The 20,984-nt window shown below is 42.1% G+C and overlaps 2 protein-coding genes across 2 annotated transcripts; both read right to left on the bottom strand.

Moving 5' to 3' along the window:
- Nucleotides 1-1,467: 1,467 nt before the first annotated feature.
- slc51a (solute carrier family 51 member A) lies at nucleotides 1,468-10,116 on the bottom strand. The gene is made up of 8 exons (XM_079181045.1): nucleotides 9,925-10,116; nucleotides 6,581-6,732; nucleotides 6,426-6,499; nucleotides 5,949-6,107; nucleotides 3,855-3,966; nucleotides 2,184-2,330; nucleotides 1,863-1,968; nucleotides 1,468-1,705 (listed from the first exon to the last, which is right to left on the bottom strand). The coding sequence occupies exons 1-8, from the start codon at nucleotides 9,998-10,000 to the stop codon at nucleotides 1,557-1,559; spliced, it is 975 nt and encodes a 324-aa protein (XP_079037171.1). The 5' UTR covers nucleotides 10,001-10,116; the 3' UTR covers nucleotides 1,468-1,556.
- A 2,571-nt stretch (nucleotides 10,117-12,687) lies between these two features.
- LOC306712173 (palmitoyltransferase ZDHHC20-B-like) lies at nucleotides 12,688-20,554 on the bottom strand (the record flags this gene model as incomplete). The annotated part of the gene is made up of 13 exons (XM_079181311.1): nucleotides 12,688-15,866; nucleotides 15,960-16,013; nucleotides 16,093-16,205; nucleotides 16,326-16,418; nucleotides 16,629-16,755; nucleotides 17,011-17,143; nucleotides 17,901-18,021; nucleotides 18,342-18,374; nucleotides 18,542-18,611; nucleotides 18,703-18,823; nucleotides 18,914-19,008; nucleotides 19,216-19,242; nucleotides 20,437-20,554. 12 exons carry the CDS (start codon nucleotides 20,552-20,554, stop codon nucleotides 15,970-15,972), a joined length of 1,095 nt encoding a protein of 364 aa, XP_079037437.1. The 3' UTR covers nucleotides 12,688-15,866; nucleotides 15,960-15,969.
- Nucleotides 20,555-20,984: the final 430 nt, after the last annotated feature.

Below are 20,984 nucleotides of genomic sequence, written 5' to 3'. Positions count from 1 at the left end.
CTGCCTCCACGTCTTCGATTGTCTCGGAAACACACATTAGAACGAACAGGTTCAGATATTTTATCAACAACGTCAACATCATAGTCAAATAGCGTAGATGTCAGTATTTTGTTTCCCTTTTTGATGGTAACGCTGCAATACTGTTGCTGTGTGCACAGCGCATATAATACTGGTGGGTCTTGCTCACCGTGTTTTGTGCCCGATCTGGTGTGTGCTGCCTTGTAGAGCGGTGTGTTGGAGTCCTCGCTCATGAGTTTGGTCAGCGCAGACACTATTTCAGCTGAAGTGTCTGCCCTGGGATTTTTTCGCGTTCGGGCTGGGCGTGTCCAGGACAGTGGCAGGAAAAGAGCGGAGTGGAGTTTTTGGAGGATTAGGAGCCTGTGGAGTCTGTTGTGAGATGGCTGAAGGAGAAGCAGAGGGAGGCGGAGCAAATGGAGGAGGCCGTCCTCTGCACCCCAACCCGCAAAAATGTCCGCTTGGATACAAATCAAGAGAATTAGTCACATCAATACTTTCCACATTCTTAAAGTATCATCTTTACTCTCTTTGCTAGTGTTTGATCCCATTCTTTATTTACAATCTAAACCTATGTTTAGTAGTCCTCTGCAACTGATATTTTAGTGTTCCTTCTCGAACCTAAGTTGAGTAGTCCTCTGGGACTGATAGCTATTTAGATTCCTCCTCCAATCTTAGGTTACCTCTTTCTAGTGACTAGAACTAAAGATTATTGAGTCTAGTTCACCATGTGAAATGATTCTTACCCACTCAGTTCACAAAAAGGGACTCGTCACTCCGTCTCCTCTTCAGCAGAATCCTGGCCTCTCAATTCAATCTCAAAGCTGGAGAGAAGTGGAGGTATTGAGTTCCGGCTACGAAGGACCATTATGATGACTAATTAGTCATTTAGATTTTTCCTAACACTCAGGAATAGACAGCGGGTATAAATAAGTGGTTCCACTTTATAGTTGAGGTCCCATTTTTTCTTGTAATATCCTTTGAGTTCACAGAAAAGTAATTCGGTACTGCAATTAGTAATTAATATCCGGAGATGAGAATGATAAAATGGGCTGAAGATGTCAAATTTGTCAACCAGCAGACATACAATTCAACAGAGATGGAACATATAATTTCTACTAATAAATTAACAATAACACTCTTTAGTTTGAACTGAGCAAATTCGTTATAGAATAATAACTGAACAATAACCTCATGTATTATGCATGTATGTATGTATGTATGTATGTATGTATGTATGTATGTATGTATGTATGTATGTATGTATGTATGTATGTATGTATATCTGTATTATTTTTTGAGGCAAAATCTAATTTTACATGACACAAAGTGGGAATTATAACTGCTTGATAAGGTGTGTGATTGGTGAGACTGTTCAATCAAACAGTTTGAACCTCTGTTACACCCACAAGACACATTTAGGTAAATCTCATAATTTCATTTATTCACATCGACTTAAAAAATATTTCATCAAATATATGCAGGAAATAGAAATTACACACATACACACGCGCACACACATACACATACACACATAGTTCTCATGGGGACGCCGTCATTGTAATCATCTTGGAGTTTAGGTCAACTTCCGGTTCCTCTTCGGGTAAAGGCTCATACTGTCGGCGGTACAGCAGGCGTGTCACCAGCGTGATGATGAACATCTCCAGGATCAAAAGCTGCTGACTCAACACTGCGGAGACAGAAAGGTGAAGAGAGAATAGGCAAACGAAGGTCAAAGGAAAGTTTAATTAAGGAGTAATTCCTGGATGGATTGACCAACTGTTGATGGAACAAATGAAACACAAAGATGATGAATGGATTGGTTGTATGGATGGATGTTGACTCACTGTATCCTCTGGCTGACGAAGAGAAGGGCGGAGCGCAGGCGATGACTCCGTTCAGAGCCAAGATGTTGATGATCGCCGTTTGCAGCTGACTCAGGATCAGCACAAGCTACAAAAAAAAAACACACATGTCCACTGTTTAACCTGACAATGCTGGAAAATCTGATGGCCCTATAACTTGACATGTTATTAGAAATGTTTACTTACAGCCAGCAATATATATGAGCGGTGCTAGTTATTGTCCACCATGAGGTGTGTAAACAGCTCTTTGTGTGCACAGAAGTGTGCAGCACATGTGTGTTTAAAGCGTCTCGTGTGCCTTACCTGGTACATGGCGTACTTGGGGATGATCCTGAGTGTTCGCAGGGCAGTCCTCAGGTGCATGAACGTGATCGCTACAGGCCACAGGGCTGTGATTGTCAAGATGCCCACAAATGGGTTGATCCATATAGCAGCTCCTTTAATGGTCAACTGAAACATGGTCACACACACACACACACACACACACACACGAGAGTCAGGAAGTTAGCAAAGTCAACAAAGAATAATAATTCTGAGAGACCATAAACAGAACAACAGGGACTCATGAGACACTGTTAAAAAAAAAGTTCCAATTAACAAATAAAAACACTTGGCCTACAAAATACACTGTAGTGCAAACAAACCAATTAATACAGTTATCACAAGGACAGAATTAAAGGACAGAACCAGATATGTTCTCTCTTTTCTTTTTTCCAACCAGTATTTAAGCAATCTTATCCCTAACTCTCATCTTAGAGTCCCTCTACTCTAAACCATAAAATATCAATGGCTAATAATAAAAGTTCCTCTGATACTCTGAGGGTTGGAGACAACTCTGTCAGACTTATCTCATGGAATGTGAAAGGGGTAAATGGACCAGTAAAACGTGCAAGAGTGTTTGCACACCTAGAATATTTGCTCTTTGATTCTTATGTCATATTGTGCATTCTCACCAATAAAGTATATATTAAAAAAAAAAACTATCATTTTGTGGCAAAATATTGAATACTTTAGGTGAACAAAACATAATGATTCATCCAGAATGTACTAGGAACTTCTGATGCGCACTACTAAGAAATGATTAGTCACTCAAAAGTCCCTTTGTGTTAACGTGATTCGTAAACTCTTATTGGGTCATCGGTTAGTTCTTGCGTTAATTCATATGCCAGAAATGTTACATAGAAAAGGGCCTTTTTAGATCCACGCCTTTATAATCTCAAATAAATATGAGGCCTGCTGTCAGAAGCAAACATCTGCATGTTGCTGCCTGACCAGAAAGACAGATAGATATCATGTCTATTTACAAGCTAGTAAGTGTGGCACAAAGAGAATGCGAGAGATTTAAGCATAAATCAACAGTTTGTATTGTAGTAAAGTTAGAAAGAAAGAACTAATTTGATAGCAACTCCAAGCTAAATGCTAACTTCAGCTGTCTCCCGATGACAATGCTAATTTACCATGTTCACCATCTATGTTTAGTGTGTTAGCAAGCTATGCTAACACTTGTTAATTAGCACAAAGTACAGCTTATGTCAAGTATTTTGTCATATAGCAAACTATTGGACAAATACACGTTCTGATCTCATGTGTGTGCTCGAGAAAAAGTTGAGGGGATCAGTAAAGTCATTAGGATACATTGTATGAGAACCATGAATGTGTGCATTCAATTTCAAAGCAATTCATCCAATCGTACATTTACATTTAGGTAGACATTAAATAAGCATGTTAATCAAGCGCCTTCATGCTAAAGTGTTAGAGACAAAACGACAGTGAGTGATAGACTGATAATGATGTTTAAATCTCAACATCTTCGCTTTTGCCCACATAATACGATAAATATTGACGAGCAAACATCAGCAAACACTGGGAATCTTGACTATATGACTAATAGCAAAAAGCATGGAAAATAAATAGTACAAAACAGCAACAGCATGGAGAGATGCCGTCCAGTTTTATTCCATGTTGGTAACTCACATCAGCCAGGTCAAATGTCCCGTTGGTCCAGAGCACAATGGAAAGGATGGTGAAGACAATCTTCAGGATGGCAAACTGGAAGGAGCCAAGTTTGAGCAGGAAGAGAGAGCGCCTGGAGATTGGAAAAGAGGAAACTCTTTGAGAGTAGCCGCTGCTAACAGTTCATGATTTGAGTCTCTAAACGCATTTTAATAACTCTTAAAAGGACATTGTGGAATTCTCCATTGAACCCATCCTGGATAATTAGCACAGGAAGTTCTGAACAATTCAGAGGGGCCTTGGGCACACCTTCTTTCGACATGCCCATATTTGAATGTGCAACAACAACATTAATAGTCCCTCTGTGATGCATTTGATGAGAAACTGGGCATTGCTTTAAAGAAAAATGGCTGAGCATGTCTTAGCTTGACGATCATCATCATCATCATTGTTGTGTACAGCAGAAGGAGCTAAAGTAAAAGGATCATCTGTGTAGTTGCAAAGAGTGAACGCAGCTTCAGCGGTGCGTAGCCATAGAAATAAGCACATCTGTTTGACATCTGACATTTTGGTGAGAATTGCACAAAGCCTAAACAGACTGTACCTGCTACGGTCACAACAAATACCATATGAAAATAAAAGGTTGCGACCGCTGACTTCATGCAAACTTGATGGATCGATCGATCAACTGTGACACTTGTAGCCTGTGTTTACTCAGTAACAACGGGGCATGCTGGGATTGCTGTGTACAGAGACACACTGAGCCTTTGAAGAGTTGAATGGTCAGGAGTGTGTTCAACCTACATAGTAAAAAAAACAGAGGCACACATCTAGTCTGTGTCTAACACTGCATGTACAGAGGATCGCTGAGTTTATGCAATCTTCAAACAGGCCAAAAACAACAGCAGAGTTCATTAGTCTGTCCCCTCAAGCAACACATGGTTTTTACCATCTTAGGAGCTGCACAGGATCTGTGCTTCATTAGCACTGCAGGATGCTTTAATCATCACCTCAATATCGAGATTACTCATATTAAAATGAAATTCTGGTTTATGAGATTTGTGCCAACTTTGCACTTTGTTGTTCTGGGCACTTCCTAGGGTTCTCCAAATTTCCTTTAATGGTTGACTGTATTTCTTAGAACCTAATGTATAGGTTGTAATCAACTGGAATTTTTAAAGCATCAGTGCTTCAAATAGGAAGAACATGGGACCACAGCACTCTCAGTAAGAGGCACCTTCTCCCTTAAAACCCGGTGGGAGTGATCTTGGTTCACTGCACCTTTTAGAAAAATTCAAACAGAAATAGTTCGACTTTTTAAGACGTACACTTTTACCATTTCTTTCACACAACTATCATGTCTGTAGAAAACTAGCTGCTTGTTAGGTTAGCTTAGCATAGCGTAAAGACCGGAAGCAAGGGCACACAGCTAGCCGTACCAGTGTCCAAAGGTAACAAAATCCACCTGCCAGCATCTCTAACCTGGTTACGTCTCGCTAGTTTAATCTATACAAAAACCAGGGGGTGGAAACAGTTTACCTTTGGACAGAGCCAGTCTCGCTGTGTCCCCTTTTTTTCGCTCTTTGTGCTGAGCTAAGCTAATCGGCTGCTGGCTGTAGTCTTATGGACACGTGAGAGTGGCGTCGTCTTATGTGACTCCCAGCAATAAATTAATTAGCACATTTTCCCACTCTACACTTGCTAAGAACAGCTGAGGTGCGGGAATCATTTAATCATCTTTCATGCTGCTTGATTTTCATTCAAATCAACACAGAAAACACGAACGAAAATTAGAGGTCTGCTATGTAGAGTAGAAAAGAAGGTTGATGAGTACACTACTGACTGCACAATGCGCAATTGGTACCAAGCCTCCAAAGGCCTCTCCTGCCGAGGACAGTGGGAGGAGATTTACTAAATCCACATGTGCTACTTTGGGAGCTGACCAACAACACATGCTGCTGCCATCAAGCTAAAAGACAGGGTTCAGAAGTGTTTCTCAGAAGCTGTTCACACTCTGGGATTTGCTAGAAACTAGCAGTGTTTATTTCAGCTCTGAAAAGGCAGAAATGTTGTACTGATTTTGATAACCACAGACTGTGTATTGCTGCAGTTTACCTTGTGATGGCCACGTGTGGCAGGCAGAGGCAGCAGCAGCAGCACGGCCCTGTGCTGATCTTAAGGCGATGTCTCGCTCCTCGCTTCAGGAAGGCCTCATCACCACCCACCTCCTCCAACATCAGGATCAGGAACTTGAACACCACAATGGCAAAGTAGCTACAGAGAGATAAGAGTGATTGGTAAAATGAAATTAAGCAATGAGGCACTTAGAGTGAAGGACGCAGGAACAATGAGAGAAGTATGAAGAACGGACATTTTGAGAGGCAGGATCATATGGTGAAGTAGAAAAAAAGTAAGAAGCCGTAAAATCCACACACATTGCACAATAGAATGACTGTTTTCTATAAAACTCTCAGTAGGTTCAGGTTTCCCCATCTGTGATTTTTTACTGCAGGGCTCTGTGGGTAAAAAAACAAAACACACAGCACCCTGAGAGATGGTGAATCTAAGAGAAGCAGAGAAAGAGGGACCCACCAAGCAGAGGTCATATCAGTAAACATCGTGGCTCTGGGGATCCACATCCCCAAACACGACATGGTGCCAATCACCTGAAAGAGAGAAAACGCCATGTGAAGATACAGTATATTCGACCAACACAAGCCACAGGTTTTTCACAGTGTTATTCTTACCGGTGCCGTCCCATTCACCCAGATGATTACACTCTTCTTATTGGTGGGCACTTTCTTATAGATGTAGGCACACTCCTCTAGGAAGACCAGCATGGACACTGCGGCCATGAAGGTGAGCACAGAGTACAGAATGATGCCAAAGATGTCCAAATCTTGAAGGAGAGACGGGAAATTACAACCAATTAGCCGTCTTCAACTTTGAGCTGGGATTTTTGGACCCGCGGGTCTTTCTCCAGAAATTGAAAATTGGTATGATCTCTATGAAGATAACGGGTATTTATGCTGGCCTTGCTTATTACTGCCAGAAAACAACAAGGGTGTAGCATTTTCCAACAAGACTATGAGTCAATGCTAGCGGCTCTATAGGGCACAGCACTGCTTTGAACTAAATGCTAACATCACCATGCTAGCAAGCCCACAATGACAATGCTAACATGCTAATGATGAGCAGGTATGACGTTTACCATGTCCGCCATCTTGGTTTAGCGTGTTAGCAACATTTTCTAATTAGCACTAAACACAAAAGGACAGCTCAGGGGGATGAATGTCGTTAGCGTCACATTGGAGACATGCATGCTAAAGGTGAAGTTATAGAAGTTAAGAGTAAAAAAGCAGCCGCTTACGATCTAAAATAGTTTTGACTGATAACCAGCAGCTAAGCAAATACTTACCTGCGCCTCTAACAAAAAATGTTTGTCACATTTTGAAGGTTAACCAAATACTGATACTTATTTTGACTCCATAATTATGTTTCTTTGAGGTACAGAAAAAGGTCGACAAGAATTCTAAGTAGATCATGAATCAATGTGAAAGTGAAAACAGCAACACATGGAAATCAAATGCAGACCGTTGCCATATGGCAAAATAAAACAAGCCGGAGGATGGATGGATAGATATTGTAACTTAAGCATTTGTTGGGCCGTGGAGAGTTTTCATTGTGCCAAATTATATGCAAGCTTGATGAGCTTTGCGTCATCAAAACAGAAGTTTATTTAATTTTCAGTCTGGAAAACAAACTGAACTGACAGAGATGGAAAGAGCGACTGGTTGCGCCACAAGACACAACACTTGTCGTTCGATTATGAAAGTAGCAATAAAGGATTAAAACCTGTGGGTGGTATTATGCACAGTGGAAAACAAGTAACATGGTGAAAATTTCCAGGAATAACTTTTCAGAAAGGAGTCATTGGTTCCAAACAGATCGTATATCATGTCAAAGCAGCAGCTATGTTCAAAGTGAAACAAAGATCGAGAGGAAAGGTTTCGTTAATCGTTTCAGTATGTTGTAGATAATTGTTACTAGTACTCTGGCTAGCTGCATCATTTACTCTGTGGTATCCAAAGTCATTAGGCAGTAATCACACACACACACACACACACACACACACACACACACACACACACACACACACACACACACACACACACACACACACACACACACACACACACACACACACACACACACACACACACACACACACACACACACACACCATGTTTGTTTGTTTGTTTGTGTGTGTGCAAGTGGCCACTATGCCCTCGTTAACACAGCTTTTCCTTATGCTATTTTTTTAATATATATTTTAGTGGGTAATGCCTTCATGTAGTCTTAATCATAAAAAAAAAAATGTGTTTGTTCAGAGAACACATTTTAAAAAAGGTTTTAAAAAAGGACATATTGCAGACAAGCCAAATTGTAAAGCTGGGAAACAAAATATTAAGCTGCAACTTTATAAAAATGCCTCTAAATGTTATTAAGGAGGAATCACCAATATCAAAAACCATTAATTACTATTTTTTTGCTCACTAAGACCACACTCCAGTTCTGAGGTCTTTGCGCTGGCTTCCTGTCCAACAAACAATGAACTTTAAAATCCTGCTGTTGGTTTATAAAGCACTGAATGGTTTAGGGCCAAAATACATCTCTGACCTGCTGCTATATGAACCATCCCTTAGGTCGTCTGGGACCGGTCTACTTTCTGTTCCCAGAGTCAGGACTAAACATGGAGAAGCAGCGTTTGGTTTTTCTGCTCCACATATCTGGAACAAAGTCCCAGAAAGCTGCAGGTCAAGATTGAAGACTTTTCTGTTTGCTGCTGCCTTTAATTGAACCAGATTCAAGAATATTAATCAACTTCCTGCATTTCACTATTTTATTTCTTACACATTTATTCAGTAATTTACTACTTGAAGATTTAAGTCATACAAATATTATTAACCCTTACATACTGTTCATATGTAATGCCTTCACAGTATGGTTCGGGTCAATTTTGATCCAGACCACGAATTCCCTCATAGTAAGTGTCTATACCAAATTTGATACCGCTATATCGGTGCACATGCGCGTTCCAGTAGTAAACACAGACACGTATTTTGCGTGAACATACAGACAGAATGCGCTCTGCTCTCATTACCATGTCCTGGGAGCTTCTTGTTGACATTAAATGCGTTGAAATCACGTCTTCGCGTAGACCACTTATCAACGGCCAGCGTAATATGATTTTGGAGAAATACGTTTAAAGTAACCAAAATCGCGCCTCTTTCTGTTTTGTGACAAGTTGATATTGTAACCGTAATTTAGCCGGTTGAAATGACGGTGAAAATAGGTCTAAGACGTTCAGACCCCATTTCAACGAGTTTACCAGATATCAACGTTGAAATCCGGTTTAGTGCTCACTGGGAAGGGTTGAGTGGCTACGTTGCTGCAGATGTCAGGCTTCAAAAGCTCCAAGGAGCGTTATGAGCAGTGAAACGGATAATCCAACAAGTCAAAAGCCTAATTAGGAATTTACAATTAGTACACCTCCGACCCGGGGAAATGGATTAATTTGATAATTTGCTCGAAAAAGTCACAATCAGTAACAAGAACTGAGCTCTGTCTGAACAAGTGGAATTATTTGGCAGTTTAATGTGGATTTGAATCTTGCCATATGTTGTTCCGCACATTTTTTAAAACGCACATAAAACTGAGGATCCAGCAGAGCTCTTAAGAAGAACCCAGCAACAATCTTTGATTTGTTTGACTTAACTTAGTGGTTTGATGCTTCTTAAACTGTGGAGGAATCTCCGTCTACTTTCTCTTAAACCCAAGAGAGGAGCAGGAGGACCACTAGACGCTGTAAAGTTCCCAAAGTGGGGTTCGGGGACGTCTAGATACCCACCTAGCCTCACTTAATCACTGTTGAGAAATACTGCTCTAGTGGGCAAGTACAGGAATAAAATAAAATAAAATCACACCAGTCTAAAGATGGATTCCTGCGGATGAGATCTGGTCCGGGGCACAAAGTATAACCTCACTCCGTGAAGAACCATCAGGTGGAAAAGAAGCCCGGTCTACTCACTGAAGATGATGTCGATGGCGAGGGGCGGCTTCTGCAAGCAGGTCGGGTCAGTGGTTCGGTTGGATCCGCTCTCCATTGTGGCTGCCGTCTGTGGATTTTTTTTCGCAAACGCAACGTCCAACTTTCCTCTGACATCCACTGATGCTCGTTGGCCCGTGCTCGCCCTCCTCTCCGAAGATCCAAAAAGCGTCCTCAAACTTTCCGAAGAGGGATATCTGCCTCCCGGGCACCTGTAACACTTGCTGCAATTGCTGGACCCGCCTCCTTCCCCCGCTGTCATAGAGCAGAGAGTCCGTTTGCTAAATCACCACCATCTCCAAGGCAATTTACGCAAAAAAACCCGTGTATTGTGAGCAATCAAGCCATTTTTTTTAAAGCAAAGTGAATGAATAAGATTTGCCAAATGTCTTACCTTCCTTAACTGTGTATTTAAGCGGTGTTTTCAACATTTTAATGCAGCATACAAAAAATGCAACACTTGCTTTGTTCAAGAAATTAGAACTTTTGATCAATCTGTCATATTCGAAATTGAATTGAGTCACACAAACGTTGTTTTTTTTTTGCCATGTTCAACTTGATGCAATTAGGTTAATTACTTCTACTTCGCTGAGCCAAGACCTGAGCCAAGACCTGTGGCCTGTTATAGGGAACAACTTGAGCTCAGTCAAGTCACTTCTCACTGAGGAAAAATACAGTAAATGTGTAGATACATGGGTGGATTCTGAGAGGCTCAGCTGAATGTGGAGCGTCGCTCTCAGAGAGTTCTGTGTTATGTAACACTTGGCTTTCTCTTCTCAGATGGGGATTCCTGTTAACTGGGAATTTACTGTTAACCATCTACATGGTTTCTGGAAAAGGGAAATACGCAGGAACACTGATGATAGGGAAAGTGTGTGTGTGTGTGTGGGTGGGTGTTTCTTAAGACTAGAGCCTGCAGCAACACACAGTCACTCACATCACATGCCCCCTCTTTACCATAGCAACACATGCTGGGGTATCGTCATGTGAGGCCTTTGCTGCAAATCTTTTTGCACCCTCGGCTCCATTTGAATAATTTTCCACAACACTGAAAGGCCTGTATAGAGGTCCGGTTGCTGAATTAAAGCTAGTATTATACTGATACGGATACTATTGATGCCTGAAGTGCATTTCATCAGATATTTTCTGCCTTTTAGTTATTGTCTCTCATGAGAACTTGCTCTAACTTTCTTCTCTTACTCCTGAAGATCACCTCTGCTGCTTGCTGCCCGTCTCGACCACGGGACAGCCAGGCGGGAGAGAGAGAGATTGTATCTCAATGTGATCTTTCTGGTGAAATAAAATCCCCTCTGCCCTCATTTATCTCATATTTGTAATTGTTTATCACATCTGCCTGTCTGTTCAGGCAAACTTGGCTTCCAGAGGCTACAATAACACAACAGCATGTTTTTTTTTGCTCTGCCCTGAGCTGTAATCGCTTTATCCTAAGCTGCATGTGCGGACACATTTGAGGAATGATTAGAACACTGACGAGCACAAAATCAGGGATACATTTTACACTTCACGACTCAGTATTGCACAATGTATGACACATGTCCGTCTCACATTACATGACTTTTCAAATCATTGTAACAAGTCTGAGCAACTTTTAAATCCTGTTGGTCTTAGCTGCGTCAAGGCACACCTTAGCGTACGCTTCGATTCCAGGAGCTTCAGACTCAGCAGAAAGGATTTGTCCCGACTGGCCTGAGTTTAATTATTACAAAAGGTTTAAGAATCAAGAGAACAAGCTTCAGCCACAACAAAGCTTGATGAAGAATCACACCCGAAGTTGTATCCGTATTCTGCTTCGACCTATGTTTAGATCTGAACAAGTCTCTTGTTAAAAACAGATAGACTTGGAAGATGATCACGTCTTGGGACAAATCCTTGGATGAGGATTAAGGGAACAACTCAGCGACACTGGGTTTTGACATGCGCAGCTGTGGGCCACATTTATTGAGATGCAGCCTCAAAGTCCAGACCAACTCCACTGTCATCTGATCGCGTAATCCATTGAAGTTTTGATGCTCTGGTCTCCTGCCAAGGGACACACGGCTGGCTGTGTTTGTGAACACCGATTTGGACCTAAATCAACGTTTAATGGTGGACTTTCCTTTTAATGGATAAACCATTCAAAGGTCTTCAGTTGCTTTGGCCTTGCGGAGGTCAGGCTTGTGTTTACAAGTCACTGTTTACTTTCCCTCCAAAACTGACACAGAGGTCATTACCTTGGGAGCGTATAGCTCACGTGTGCATGGACACAAATCAAAACGAAGCATTGGGGACTTGAGAGAAAGAGCAGAGCAGTCGACAGCAGGGGTCAAGGGCCTGGGTGTTAGACAGATAGCAAAGGGGAATGTTCTTCTGAGTTCTGGAATCTCAGTCCTCAAATTGTGAGCATCAAACAATTTGCCCGATTTAGTTCTGTTGCTGCTGTAGTCAGCATTTTTTATATTTAAAGCATTTTTTTTTTTTTTAAGATTTAAGCCACATTGACATACAAAACCCTCAATTTCTACTTTCTTTCATAAATATATATCCAATTATTTTAAAGATGGAAGTCCAATAACTTTCACATCAACCGAAAGTTGCATTGTGGGTATTGTGGTTTTGCAATGTATTCCAATTTAATGCTTTTATTTGAGTAATTTAAAAAATTGCCCCTGATGAGCTTGATAATGTTAAAGCAGCACAAGTATATGTCTTGAATTAAAAAGCTGATGAGAGCAAATTTATGCGGGAGGTTTAAAAAAAACAAACATTTATTGTCATTTTCACGTTAATTGTGTAGAGGCATTTACTTCATTCACAAAATAGGAACAGTAAAATTAATCAGACAAGAAAAATATATATGTAGTCTTTTTCTTACATTATATATATATACACACATTGTAAAATAGGAGTAACAAAAAGGAAAAAAAAGTGTAGCTATAAGCAAGTTATGATAGGCTACATCTGCATTGTGAATACAGATGTAAAATGGTTATTTATATATATTAAAAAAAAATTCAGATCCTTCCTGTTTCACAGCAGATTTTATGGCTTTGTTTATAAAGTTGAGACAAACCAGAGTAAAGCTAATTTAAAACATGACCCATCTAGCAGTAATTGAAAAACCCCAACATTTGTCTTCACACCATAATCACCATTATCATGGCAAAACACATCTTTACGCAGTTTAGGCGCCATGCTTTTGAGCATTAGTCAGACGTTATGTATGTACACTGACATGTAAAAATCTCATGGCTGCACAGAAGCATTTCTTCCAAGACGACAATATTACAAAAGAACACTCAATTAAGCACTACAAAACACACACACACACACACATACGCACACTTTAGTCTGAAGGCCAAACAGCCCAGAGAGAGAATACAGGCATTTTGTAAAACAACAAGACGACAGGTCCAATGTTTCAAAATCAGTGGCCATAAGTGAAGCCAGGCTCCTTAATTAAAGATGATGCAAAACATACATCTTTTTTCTTTTAAAATCTTTTCCTTAACTAAATATTAAGTTTGAGGCTTAGAAAAGATCTACACATGATTGGCACATAACCTTGGCTTGAATCATGAACTCTGACAGTAATTTAATCTGCTTAACTGAAATTGAACCACAGTGTTATTCTGATACTTAGCCCCCATGCGCATGATCCGTACATTAACAAAAGTCCTCCAATCACTGCTTTGCAAAGACTAATTAGTAATACACTTGGGATGAAAAGGTCAAACATGATTGGAAGGATAAAACGTTAACGTAAAGTCCAAAAAGCGGGCTGTTTTTAACGCATCATCATTCGGAACAAATGCCCCCACTGACCCGTCTGTGGTACATTCAGCACAACTGTGACAATGATTACCAAATAAGAACACACTGTACTACACCACTAACTCACTCTACACGATAGAAACGGCTGTAAACTTGTACACCACCAGAGTCGGGTGGGATGTAGTTAGTAGGAGGCTCTTCCAGCAACAGTCAGGGATGTGATCAGACAGACACGAGCAATGATAAGACATCAGGAATTTGCAAATTGGAAAGTTGCATATAAAAACAAAATTCCATGGTAAAGCGTGTCACTGAGTCCTGAACAGTTATTTGGTTACACTGACATTGTCCATTCTCCCACAGGTATTGACATGTGCAGTCATGAAATCTAACCAAATATTCCCCCTTTACAGATGTTGCTAGACCCGCGGAGTCACTGACACATCCCAGATGTTCCAACACCGACAGTTCACTGCTGAGGCTCATTTAACAGGTCGAGGTCACAACGCTGAGGCGACTCCCGAGTGCATGCAGAGTAGACGGGGTGAGAAGAAGCTGTAGTCCACGCCTCTCTTTCACATCAGATGGGTTCAATTCACTTCCATTTCAAAAGATACCTGGATGAGTTATGCATTTTAATCAAATAAAAACAGCCTTTAATTCTGAAGAAAGCTGCACCTGCAAATTAGACTGAAAGTGAATTGAGCCCTGAGCCACATGTTGATGGATGAAGTTCCATCTGAAGGAGGGCAGATAACGGGGGCTGTGCCTCCACCTGCCGGCCAGCACTGGTATTGCAAGGACATCATGACCCGCTACAGACACACCTTGTATAAAATATTCCGCCACCACGACTTGAGAATTTGGTTGCGATAACATTGACCAGTGAGTTTGAGATAAAGCTAGGATGTTGTAAACACTTCAGGTTCAGAGGTCAGAGCTCCTGACGGGTCAGCCCTTATTTGGCAATGAGTGTTGGTGTCTTAGTAAAGGCTGAAACAGTGAGCTGTAGAAAAGAAAACAGGCTGTAGACATTACGGGCTAAGAATCACTGATCGGCATATTGACATACTGACGCATGACCCGATAAGGAAGAAAAAAAGGTAGTGACGGATGCTGCATATTGCACTGTTTGTAATGCATCTTCCAGGTCATTCGTAAGCAGCATGTTTTAACACAAGTTGGCCACAAAAATACTTTTTAAGCCGATTCTTTTAGTTGCTGTTAGTTCTTAAAAACAAGGACTGCCACTTCAACGGTTACGCACATTCTCACAAACAAAACGCCATAAATCACATGATCGTCCAACATCCGTTACACCTGGGATGCTTTTTGGACATGTTTCTTAAAAAAGAAAAAAAAAGAAAAAGCAGCACGTTGTTTGATGGACATTGATAATCTACTAAGTGCAAATGCACCACCTTGTGCTCTGATATCCAAAACCCGGCTACAGTCCTCCCTGTTGTGCACTGGTTCAGTCCACTGAATCATGCAGTAGAGTGCTCTGTAAGATAGTCCAGGTTTTGGTGGGAAACATCCATCTGAAAAAGTTGCAGACCACAGATGCGCTCCAACATTATGAATAAAAAAATTTTTTAAAAAAAGAAGACAAAAATCCTGTTACACAGGTAAACTGATCCATCTCCTCGGGATGTACTGAAAAAAAACAAACGTGCAAGAGAAAACAAACACACTGCTCCAGCTCGTCGCCCACTCTTCACTGCAGCTCTGTGCCTATAAGATGAGTCCTGGTGCACCCAGGAGGTATCAAAAGGTTTCTCATTAAAAACAACAATAGTAGCTTCTTGAATTTGCTCATCATCAGTAAATGATCCACTTGCGAGAAAAATAAAACCAAACAACACGAGGAAATATGTGTGCAGTTGAATGTATGAGTATTAGCGTGTGTGTGTGTGTGTGCGCGCATCGCGTCATGTCCAATGAGGCTATAGGTGTGAGATCTGCTTATGACACTGCATGCAGTAATGCCAATGCCATAGATCACTGTGCTGTGATGGGAGAAATAAAAAGAAAAAATGCATTTCCATAGTTACTCGGTGGGGATGGGGTTGCGCTGGGAGACCGTTGCCATGGTGACAAACTAAACCGTTGCGTCACTTAAGGCATCATATTAGATGACTGAGGAGTTTGTCCTGCGGGCAGGGAAGAAACAAACACGATCAGGTACACGTGTGTCGATTACACCCGAAGTGTGCAGAGTGTGCGTGCAGACTGACTGAACTCACGTTTACCCGGTTAGGACTCGCTCTCCATGGAGATTGTGATGGTTTCACTTTCAGCTGTGAAGCCAAGCAGAAAAATCGTGTTAAAGCGGCAGATACCACACAGTGAGCTGTTAATTCTGCCGACGGAGCTCACCTGGTTTGAGGACGTTATTAGCCTGATGCTCTCCGATGTTGTTGGCATGCTGGTCGTTGCTCAGGAGGCGGTTCTGTGACTCGCTGACGGGGCTCACGGGGACATCGTCAGCACTGGAAACATGGCCAACAAAAGTTAACTGTGCATCCACCACCACTCCAAAAAAACATAGATTCTCTTTTAGGGCCTCGCGTCACATAATACAAATCTTTTATTAAACTGAGATTGATCACCTTTTACTGGGCTCCGGCTGCAGGGTCACTGCGGCCTGCTCTACATCTGCTGTGTTGACCAGCCGTGCCGGGAACGTCAGACCATCTCCCTGACTTTGGTACACAAGGAGGACAGGAGAAAGTCAACATTCGGTGCAGCCAGGCTGCAGGGAAACAAACTGCAGTTGGGTTAGGTTTCCTCTGGACCTACAACAAAGGTAACCCGGTATCTAAAAGGAGGAGATCCACTCCGTCCAAATCTTTCTTTAGCATTAAAACGTGTCAGAAAGGAGCCTCTATATCTTATATCTATATCTCCTTTACCTGGTGAAGATTGGCAGCGGCCAGTACTTCTTCTGGTCTCCAAAGACCTGAGCGATGTTCTTCCGGAAACCAAGAGAGAAGCCGTTCTTATCAGAGCCCGTCCTAAAGACTGGCGCTCTGAACGCCTCTGCAGAGACACGCATGGACAGAGAGGACAAACACACCGGCCAGTAAACAACCAACAGGTCAACTTCCACTTGATGAGAAAGGAAAGGAACTTTGGGACAAAATTGTCATTTTAAAAACTGGAAATTGATTTTCTTGAACATTACACATTTACAACTAAATCACTAATGAAAACCTCTTAAAAAAAAAGTAATAATTGTGTTTTTGAACCGTTTAAAAAACAGAAACATGTGTTGCACGCGCGTGTGTTTGTTACCTATAGTGGACCTGTTCTTCCCGACAAGCCACAGGTGGTAGCTGAAGAGGGACAGAATACTGATGCAGAACATGGCCGCCACAAAAAAGAGAAACAAGACATGGAATTTGGCGTGAGTGTCTGGCAGCTCATTCTGGGGGGAAGAGACGGGAGAAAAAGGAGAGCGAGACGCGAATCAGTGACGCGTTCACGCGGAGGATATTTACGGCGAGAAAGGAAATGAGAGGGGTCTCATGTGAGCCACACCACTGCACACGCACATCACGACAAAAAAACATGGCAACGATGGGGTGGGAGGGGGGGAGGGGGGGGGGGGGGCACTGCTAAAGGCTTTGGAGGATAGCTGGGTTTACCTTTGGGCAGTTCTCTGCCGATTTCCTCCGGCAAAGCTTTAGTACAAACAGAAACGAGACTGGTTAGCAACACCGGGAGAGATCAGGTGAGAGGGGAGGGAGGGAAAATCGGCAGGCAAATACAAGTCAGGGGGGGGGGGGGGGGGGTGAAGGCACAATTGTGCGCCCACAATTGAAAGGAGAAAAGGATGAAAGAGGAAGAGATGAGAGGAAATCAAAGTGGTACAGCAACAGAAAAAAGGAAAAAGAGAGAAGGAGGTGTTTGCCACCGAATAAGTGGTGTGACTGATAGCGGAACGGGAAAAAAAAAAAGAGATCAGGGAACAACGACCCAGTGTGTGAGAACCGGGGATAACAGAGAGGGGTCAGAGGGGGAGAGAGTACAGGGAAAACAGCAGAGCGGTACAGCTCAGCACAGGGGAGGTCAGCACCACGCACAACCCACTCAAGAGGATGCTCGCCCCGGGGCTTCGACGTGCATGAAAACCTGCATCCTCCGCAGCGTCACGCATTCACACTCAGCGCGCCATTACTCACCGTCCAGAACTTTATGAAATATTGCAGCACGGTGGCCGCGATGAACAGGCAGTACACCAGCGAGTAAGCCAGGAAGAGGATGAAGTACTTGTAGTTGGAGAATCCGACGCAGTTGTTCACCCTAAAAGAGACGCACAAAAGGCAGACCGGTCGGGATTTGACATCGCTTCCTCCGAGTAGAAATCTCATCAACCTGAACTTTAATTTTTTTGATATAACAACCAGAGTAGAAGGCTCTGTGGCCTTCTTGTATATGGTTCGTCGAAGACTCGTAATACGGTATGATTTGCCACCATAACAAGACCAGAAAAGTGAAAGTAAAGGGATTAATATTAAACAGCTTGATGGCCACGTTGCAAATATGCTTGGCATGAGCTAAAATCAAAAAATGTGCGATGTCATATGTACGGTATTTCTCTCTGTTTAGCAAGTCTTACATACCAGGGACAGTGGTGGTCCATCTTCAGCACACACCTGCCACACACACACACACACACAGGAAGAGAACAAAAAACGGAGAGGACAGATTTAAGGAAAACACAAGAAAAGCGCGACACTAAAGGGTTAAAGAGAAAAGTATGTCGGTTGACTCAAGAGGAAGTGTCACAGTTAGCATTCGATAAAATGAGGGGTTTTCTCACATGTCGCATGCGGAGCAGTGATGACACCGGTCGGGCTTGATCACCTGACAGCGGTCGCAATAGCGGATCGCTGCAACACAACGGGATCTCGTTATGGGGAAAGCTTCCCACACACACACACACTCACTTACAACGTTCACGTTTGAGACGCGCGGACGTACCTCCGGCTCCTGTGCGGGTGTACAGAGGCAGACTGGTGGCGGCTCGCCACAGGATCTCTTGCTGGGTCTCTGGCCTCTCCTCCTTCTCGTAGCGCTCCTTCTCAACTTTGGCCAGGCAGAACTGGAGTGGAGGGAGAAAAAAAGAAGCAGATTTGAATGTCAACGGGGGATTATAGAGTGTTTATGTATTGTTAGAATTAGGTTATTGTACCTCTTTGGAGGGGTTGGCAGGCTGGCTGAAAATGGTCTTCCAGTAAGACCATACAAACATGATGAAAGAGAGGTGGAAGAAGATCAGGTAGACAACTGGAGGGAAGCATTATTAAGCAGAGCGTCAGTGACATTCAACACAAGCGTTGCCATTAAACAGTCGATATCAGGAACTGCTGCCGTCACTTGGTGTACAGAGAATATCTGCCCAGAGCTCAGAAGGAGCTACCTGGCTCAGCTCTGTTCATTCACACTCACACTGGATTTAAAGAACATTATTTTTTGATTCATTAAGACACTCACTCTGCTCTCCTATATTGGGGATGGTGACTGAAAGAGAGAAAACAGAGACAAATAAAGCGTTAGATACAAAGACATATAGCAGCATTAACAACAGTGGTTATACATCTGACAGTGAGCTTTAGAAAGATACATTCACAAGTCACAAAATGCTTAAAGGGATAAGAAAGATAAGAAAAAGTGGCTGTTCTGAAGCGTTCGGTCAAAACACACAACCTCTGTCCCCGTGTTGTTTTATGATTTATACTAATCTTTAGCATCTTAACGACTTCTTATCCACATAATGAGGAGATTGTTTTGTCAACTACCGTTTCCTGGATCTGAGTTTTCAGTCTCACATTTCGGGATCACATGGGAGAGAAAAGCTCCTTTAAAAACAGAAAAATGGGAATTTGAAAATCAGAAACTGATAAACTCCGTCTGCTGAGGGGAAACTAACTCTCACTATAAACATCTGCCCTTCAGATGAAACAGTACATGACTGCTCATAACTCTGGAGCACAACAAGGCCACAGCACCAGAAAAGTGAGGATCAAACATACATATGGTCTCATTTTAAGGAGTCACGAGCCCCCCCCCACCCCAAAAAAAAAAGTTAGGAGCCACTAATGTAGTTTTCACCAAGTCTGTGTGAGTGTTTGATGGTGTGACAAAAACCAGACCCTGACACTACATCTAATCCAGTGGGGAACTGTAATCCTGATATGAGGAAATACTCTATACATTACATCATCCAGAGGGAACACTTATCTAATTAATTATGTTCTTCCGATTAAAAATAATGTTCCAACATGATCTAAATAAAAAAAAAAAAACTCAGAGCCAAGCTAATTACCGGAAGTCGAATTAGAATTAAAGTATGCATCTGCTCAGCCACCCAAACACCGTTTATTTAGCGTTTTTAATTTCGCCATCCAGACTCCATTCAGCTCGACAGACGAGAGTGGCAACAATATTACCATCACGGTGAAAAGTTCAGCAAAAACACATTTCCCATTAAAACGAGGCCACCCAAGGCGATGGCAGCTCATGTTATAATTAGCTTTTATCTAGATGTGGACGGGCTTGCCAACACCATTGTTGAGCTGCAGTCCATTTACTTCCTGCTGGCCAGCAGCAGCAGCAGCAGCAGCTGCAGCTGTGTTAGTGTGGACCGCACAATGAAAACACCAGCGGGTTTAAGGCGCTCCAGAGGCGACGGACGGCGGCAGGACGAGTACTCACATATACAGAGCTCCACCACGTAAGCGTAGTACGACCAGCAGACGACCAGCGCGATAAAAATCACAGGTATCCACGCTAAACCCCGTTGACAGCATCTCAGTACGTGTGTGGGCGCCATCTTTCTCCCTCTACTGGGGAAAAGGGAGTGTCGATGAGTGACGTCACCGGTCTGAAAATATATATATATATATATATATATATATATATATTTTTTAAGGGGGGGGGCTCTGAACAATTCAAGAGACACTATTTATGCCCACTGAGGCTCAACAATTCATATAATCAATTTTTTGTATTAATGTTTTTGTTGGTCAGATTTTTTTTTTGCCACTCTACAAACGCAATTTGGAGAGGTTTAATAAGATGTCATTGGATAATTTGAATATGTGTTATGTTTGCAAATGCTACAATTTTGATTGAAACCTGTACTTATTGTTTTGATTTGTATTGTATTTGTATCTAAAAAGATACCAAATGTCTGTCAAAAAAGAAATTCATGATTTGACAAACATTTTTCTTTTTCCACAATGTTGCATTTTAATAAAAAA

Source organism: Pholis gunnellus, assembly GCF_910591455.1.
Source record: "Pholis gunnellus genome assembly, chromosome: 20".
Taxonomy (NCBI): Eukaryota; Metazoa; Chordata; class Actinopteri; order Perciformes; family Pholidae; genus Pholis; species Pholis gunnellus.
The sequence above is the reverse complement of the archived record's forward strand: the minus strand, read 5'-3'. Positions and strand labels throughout refer to the sequence as shown.

What these genes read in the sequence shown, in the direction of transcription:
- slc51a (XM_079181045.1), bottom strand. Translation starts at nt 10,000, where the DNA reads ATGGAGAGCGGATCCAACCGAACCACTGACCCGACCTGCTTGCAGAAG. An exon ending in GGGTGAATGGGACGGCACCG is followed by an intron (nt 6,500 to 6,580) that starts GTAAGAATAACA and finishes TCTCTCTTTCAG; the next exon opens with GTGATTGGCACCATGTCGTG. An exon ending in CCAAGTACGCCATGTACCAG is followed by an intron (nt 1,969 to 2,183) that starts GTAAGGCACACG and finishes TTTTTTTTGTAG; the next exon opens with CTTGTGCTGATCCTGAGTCA.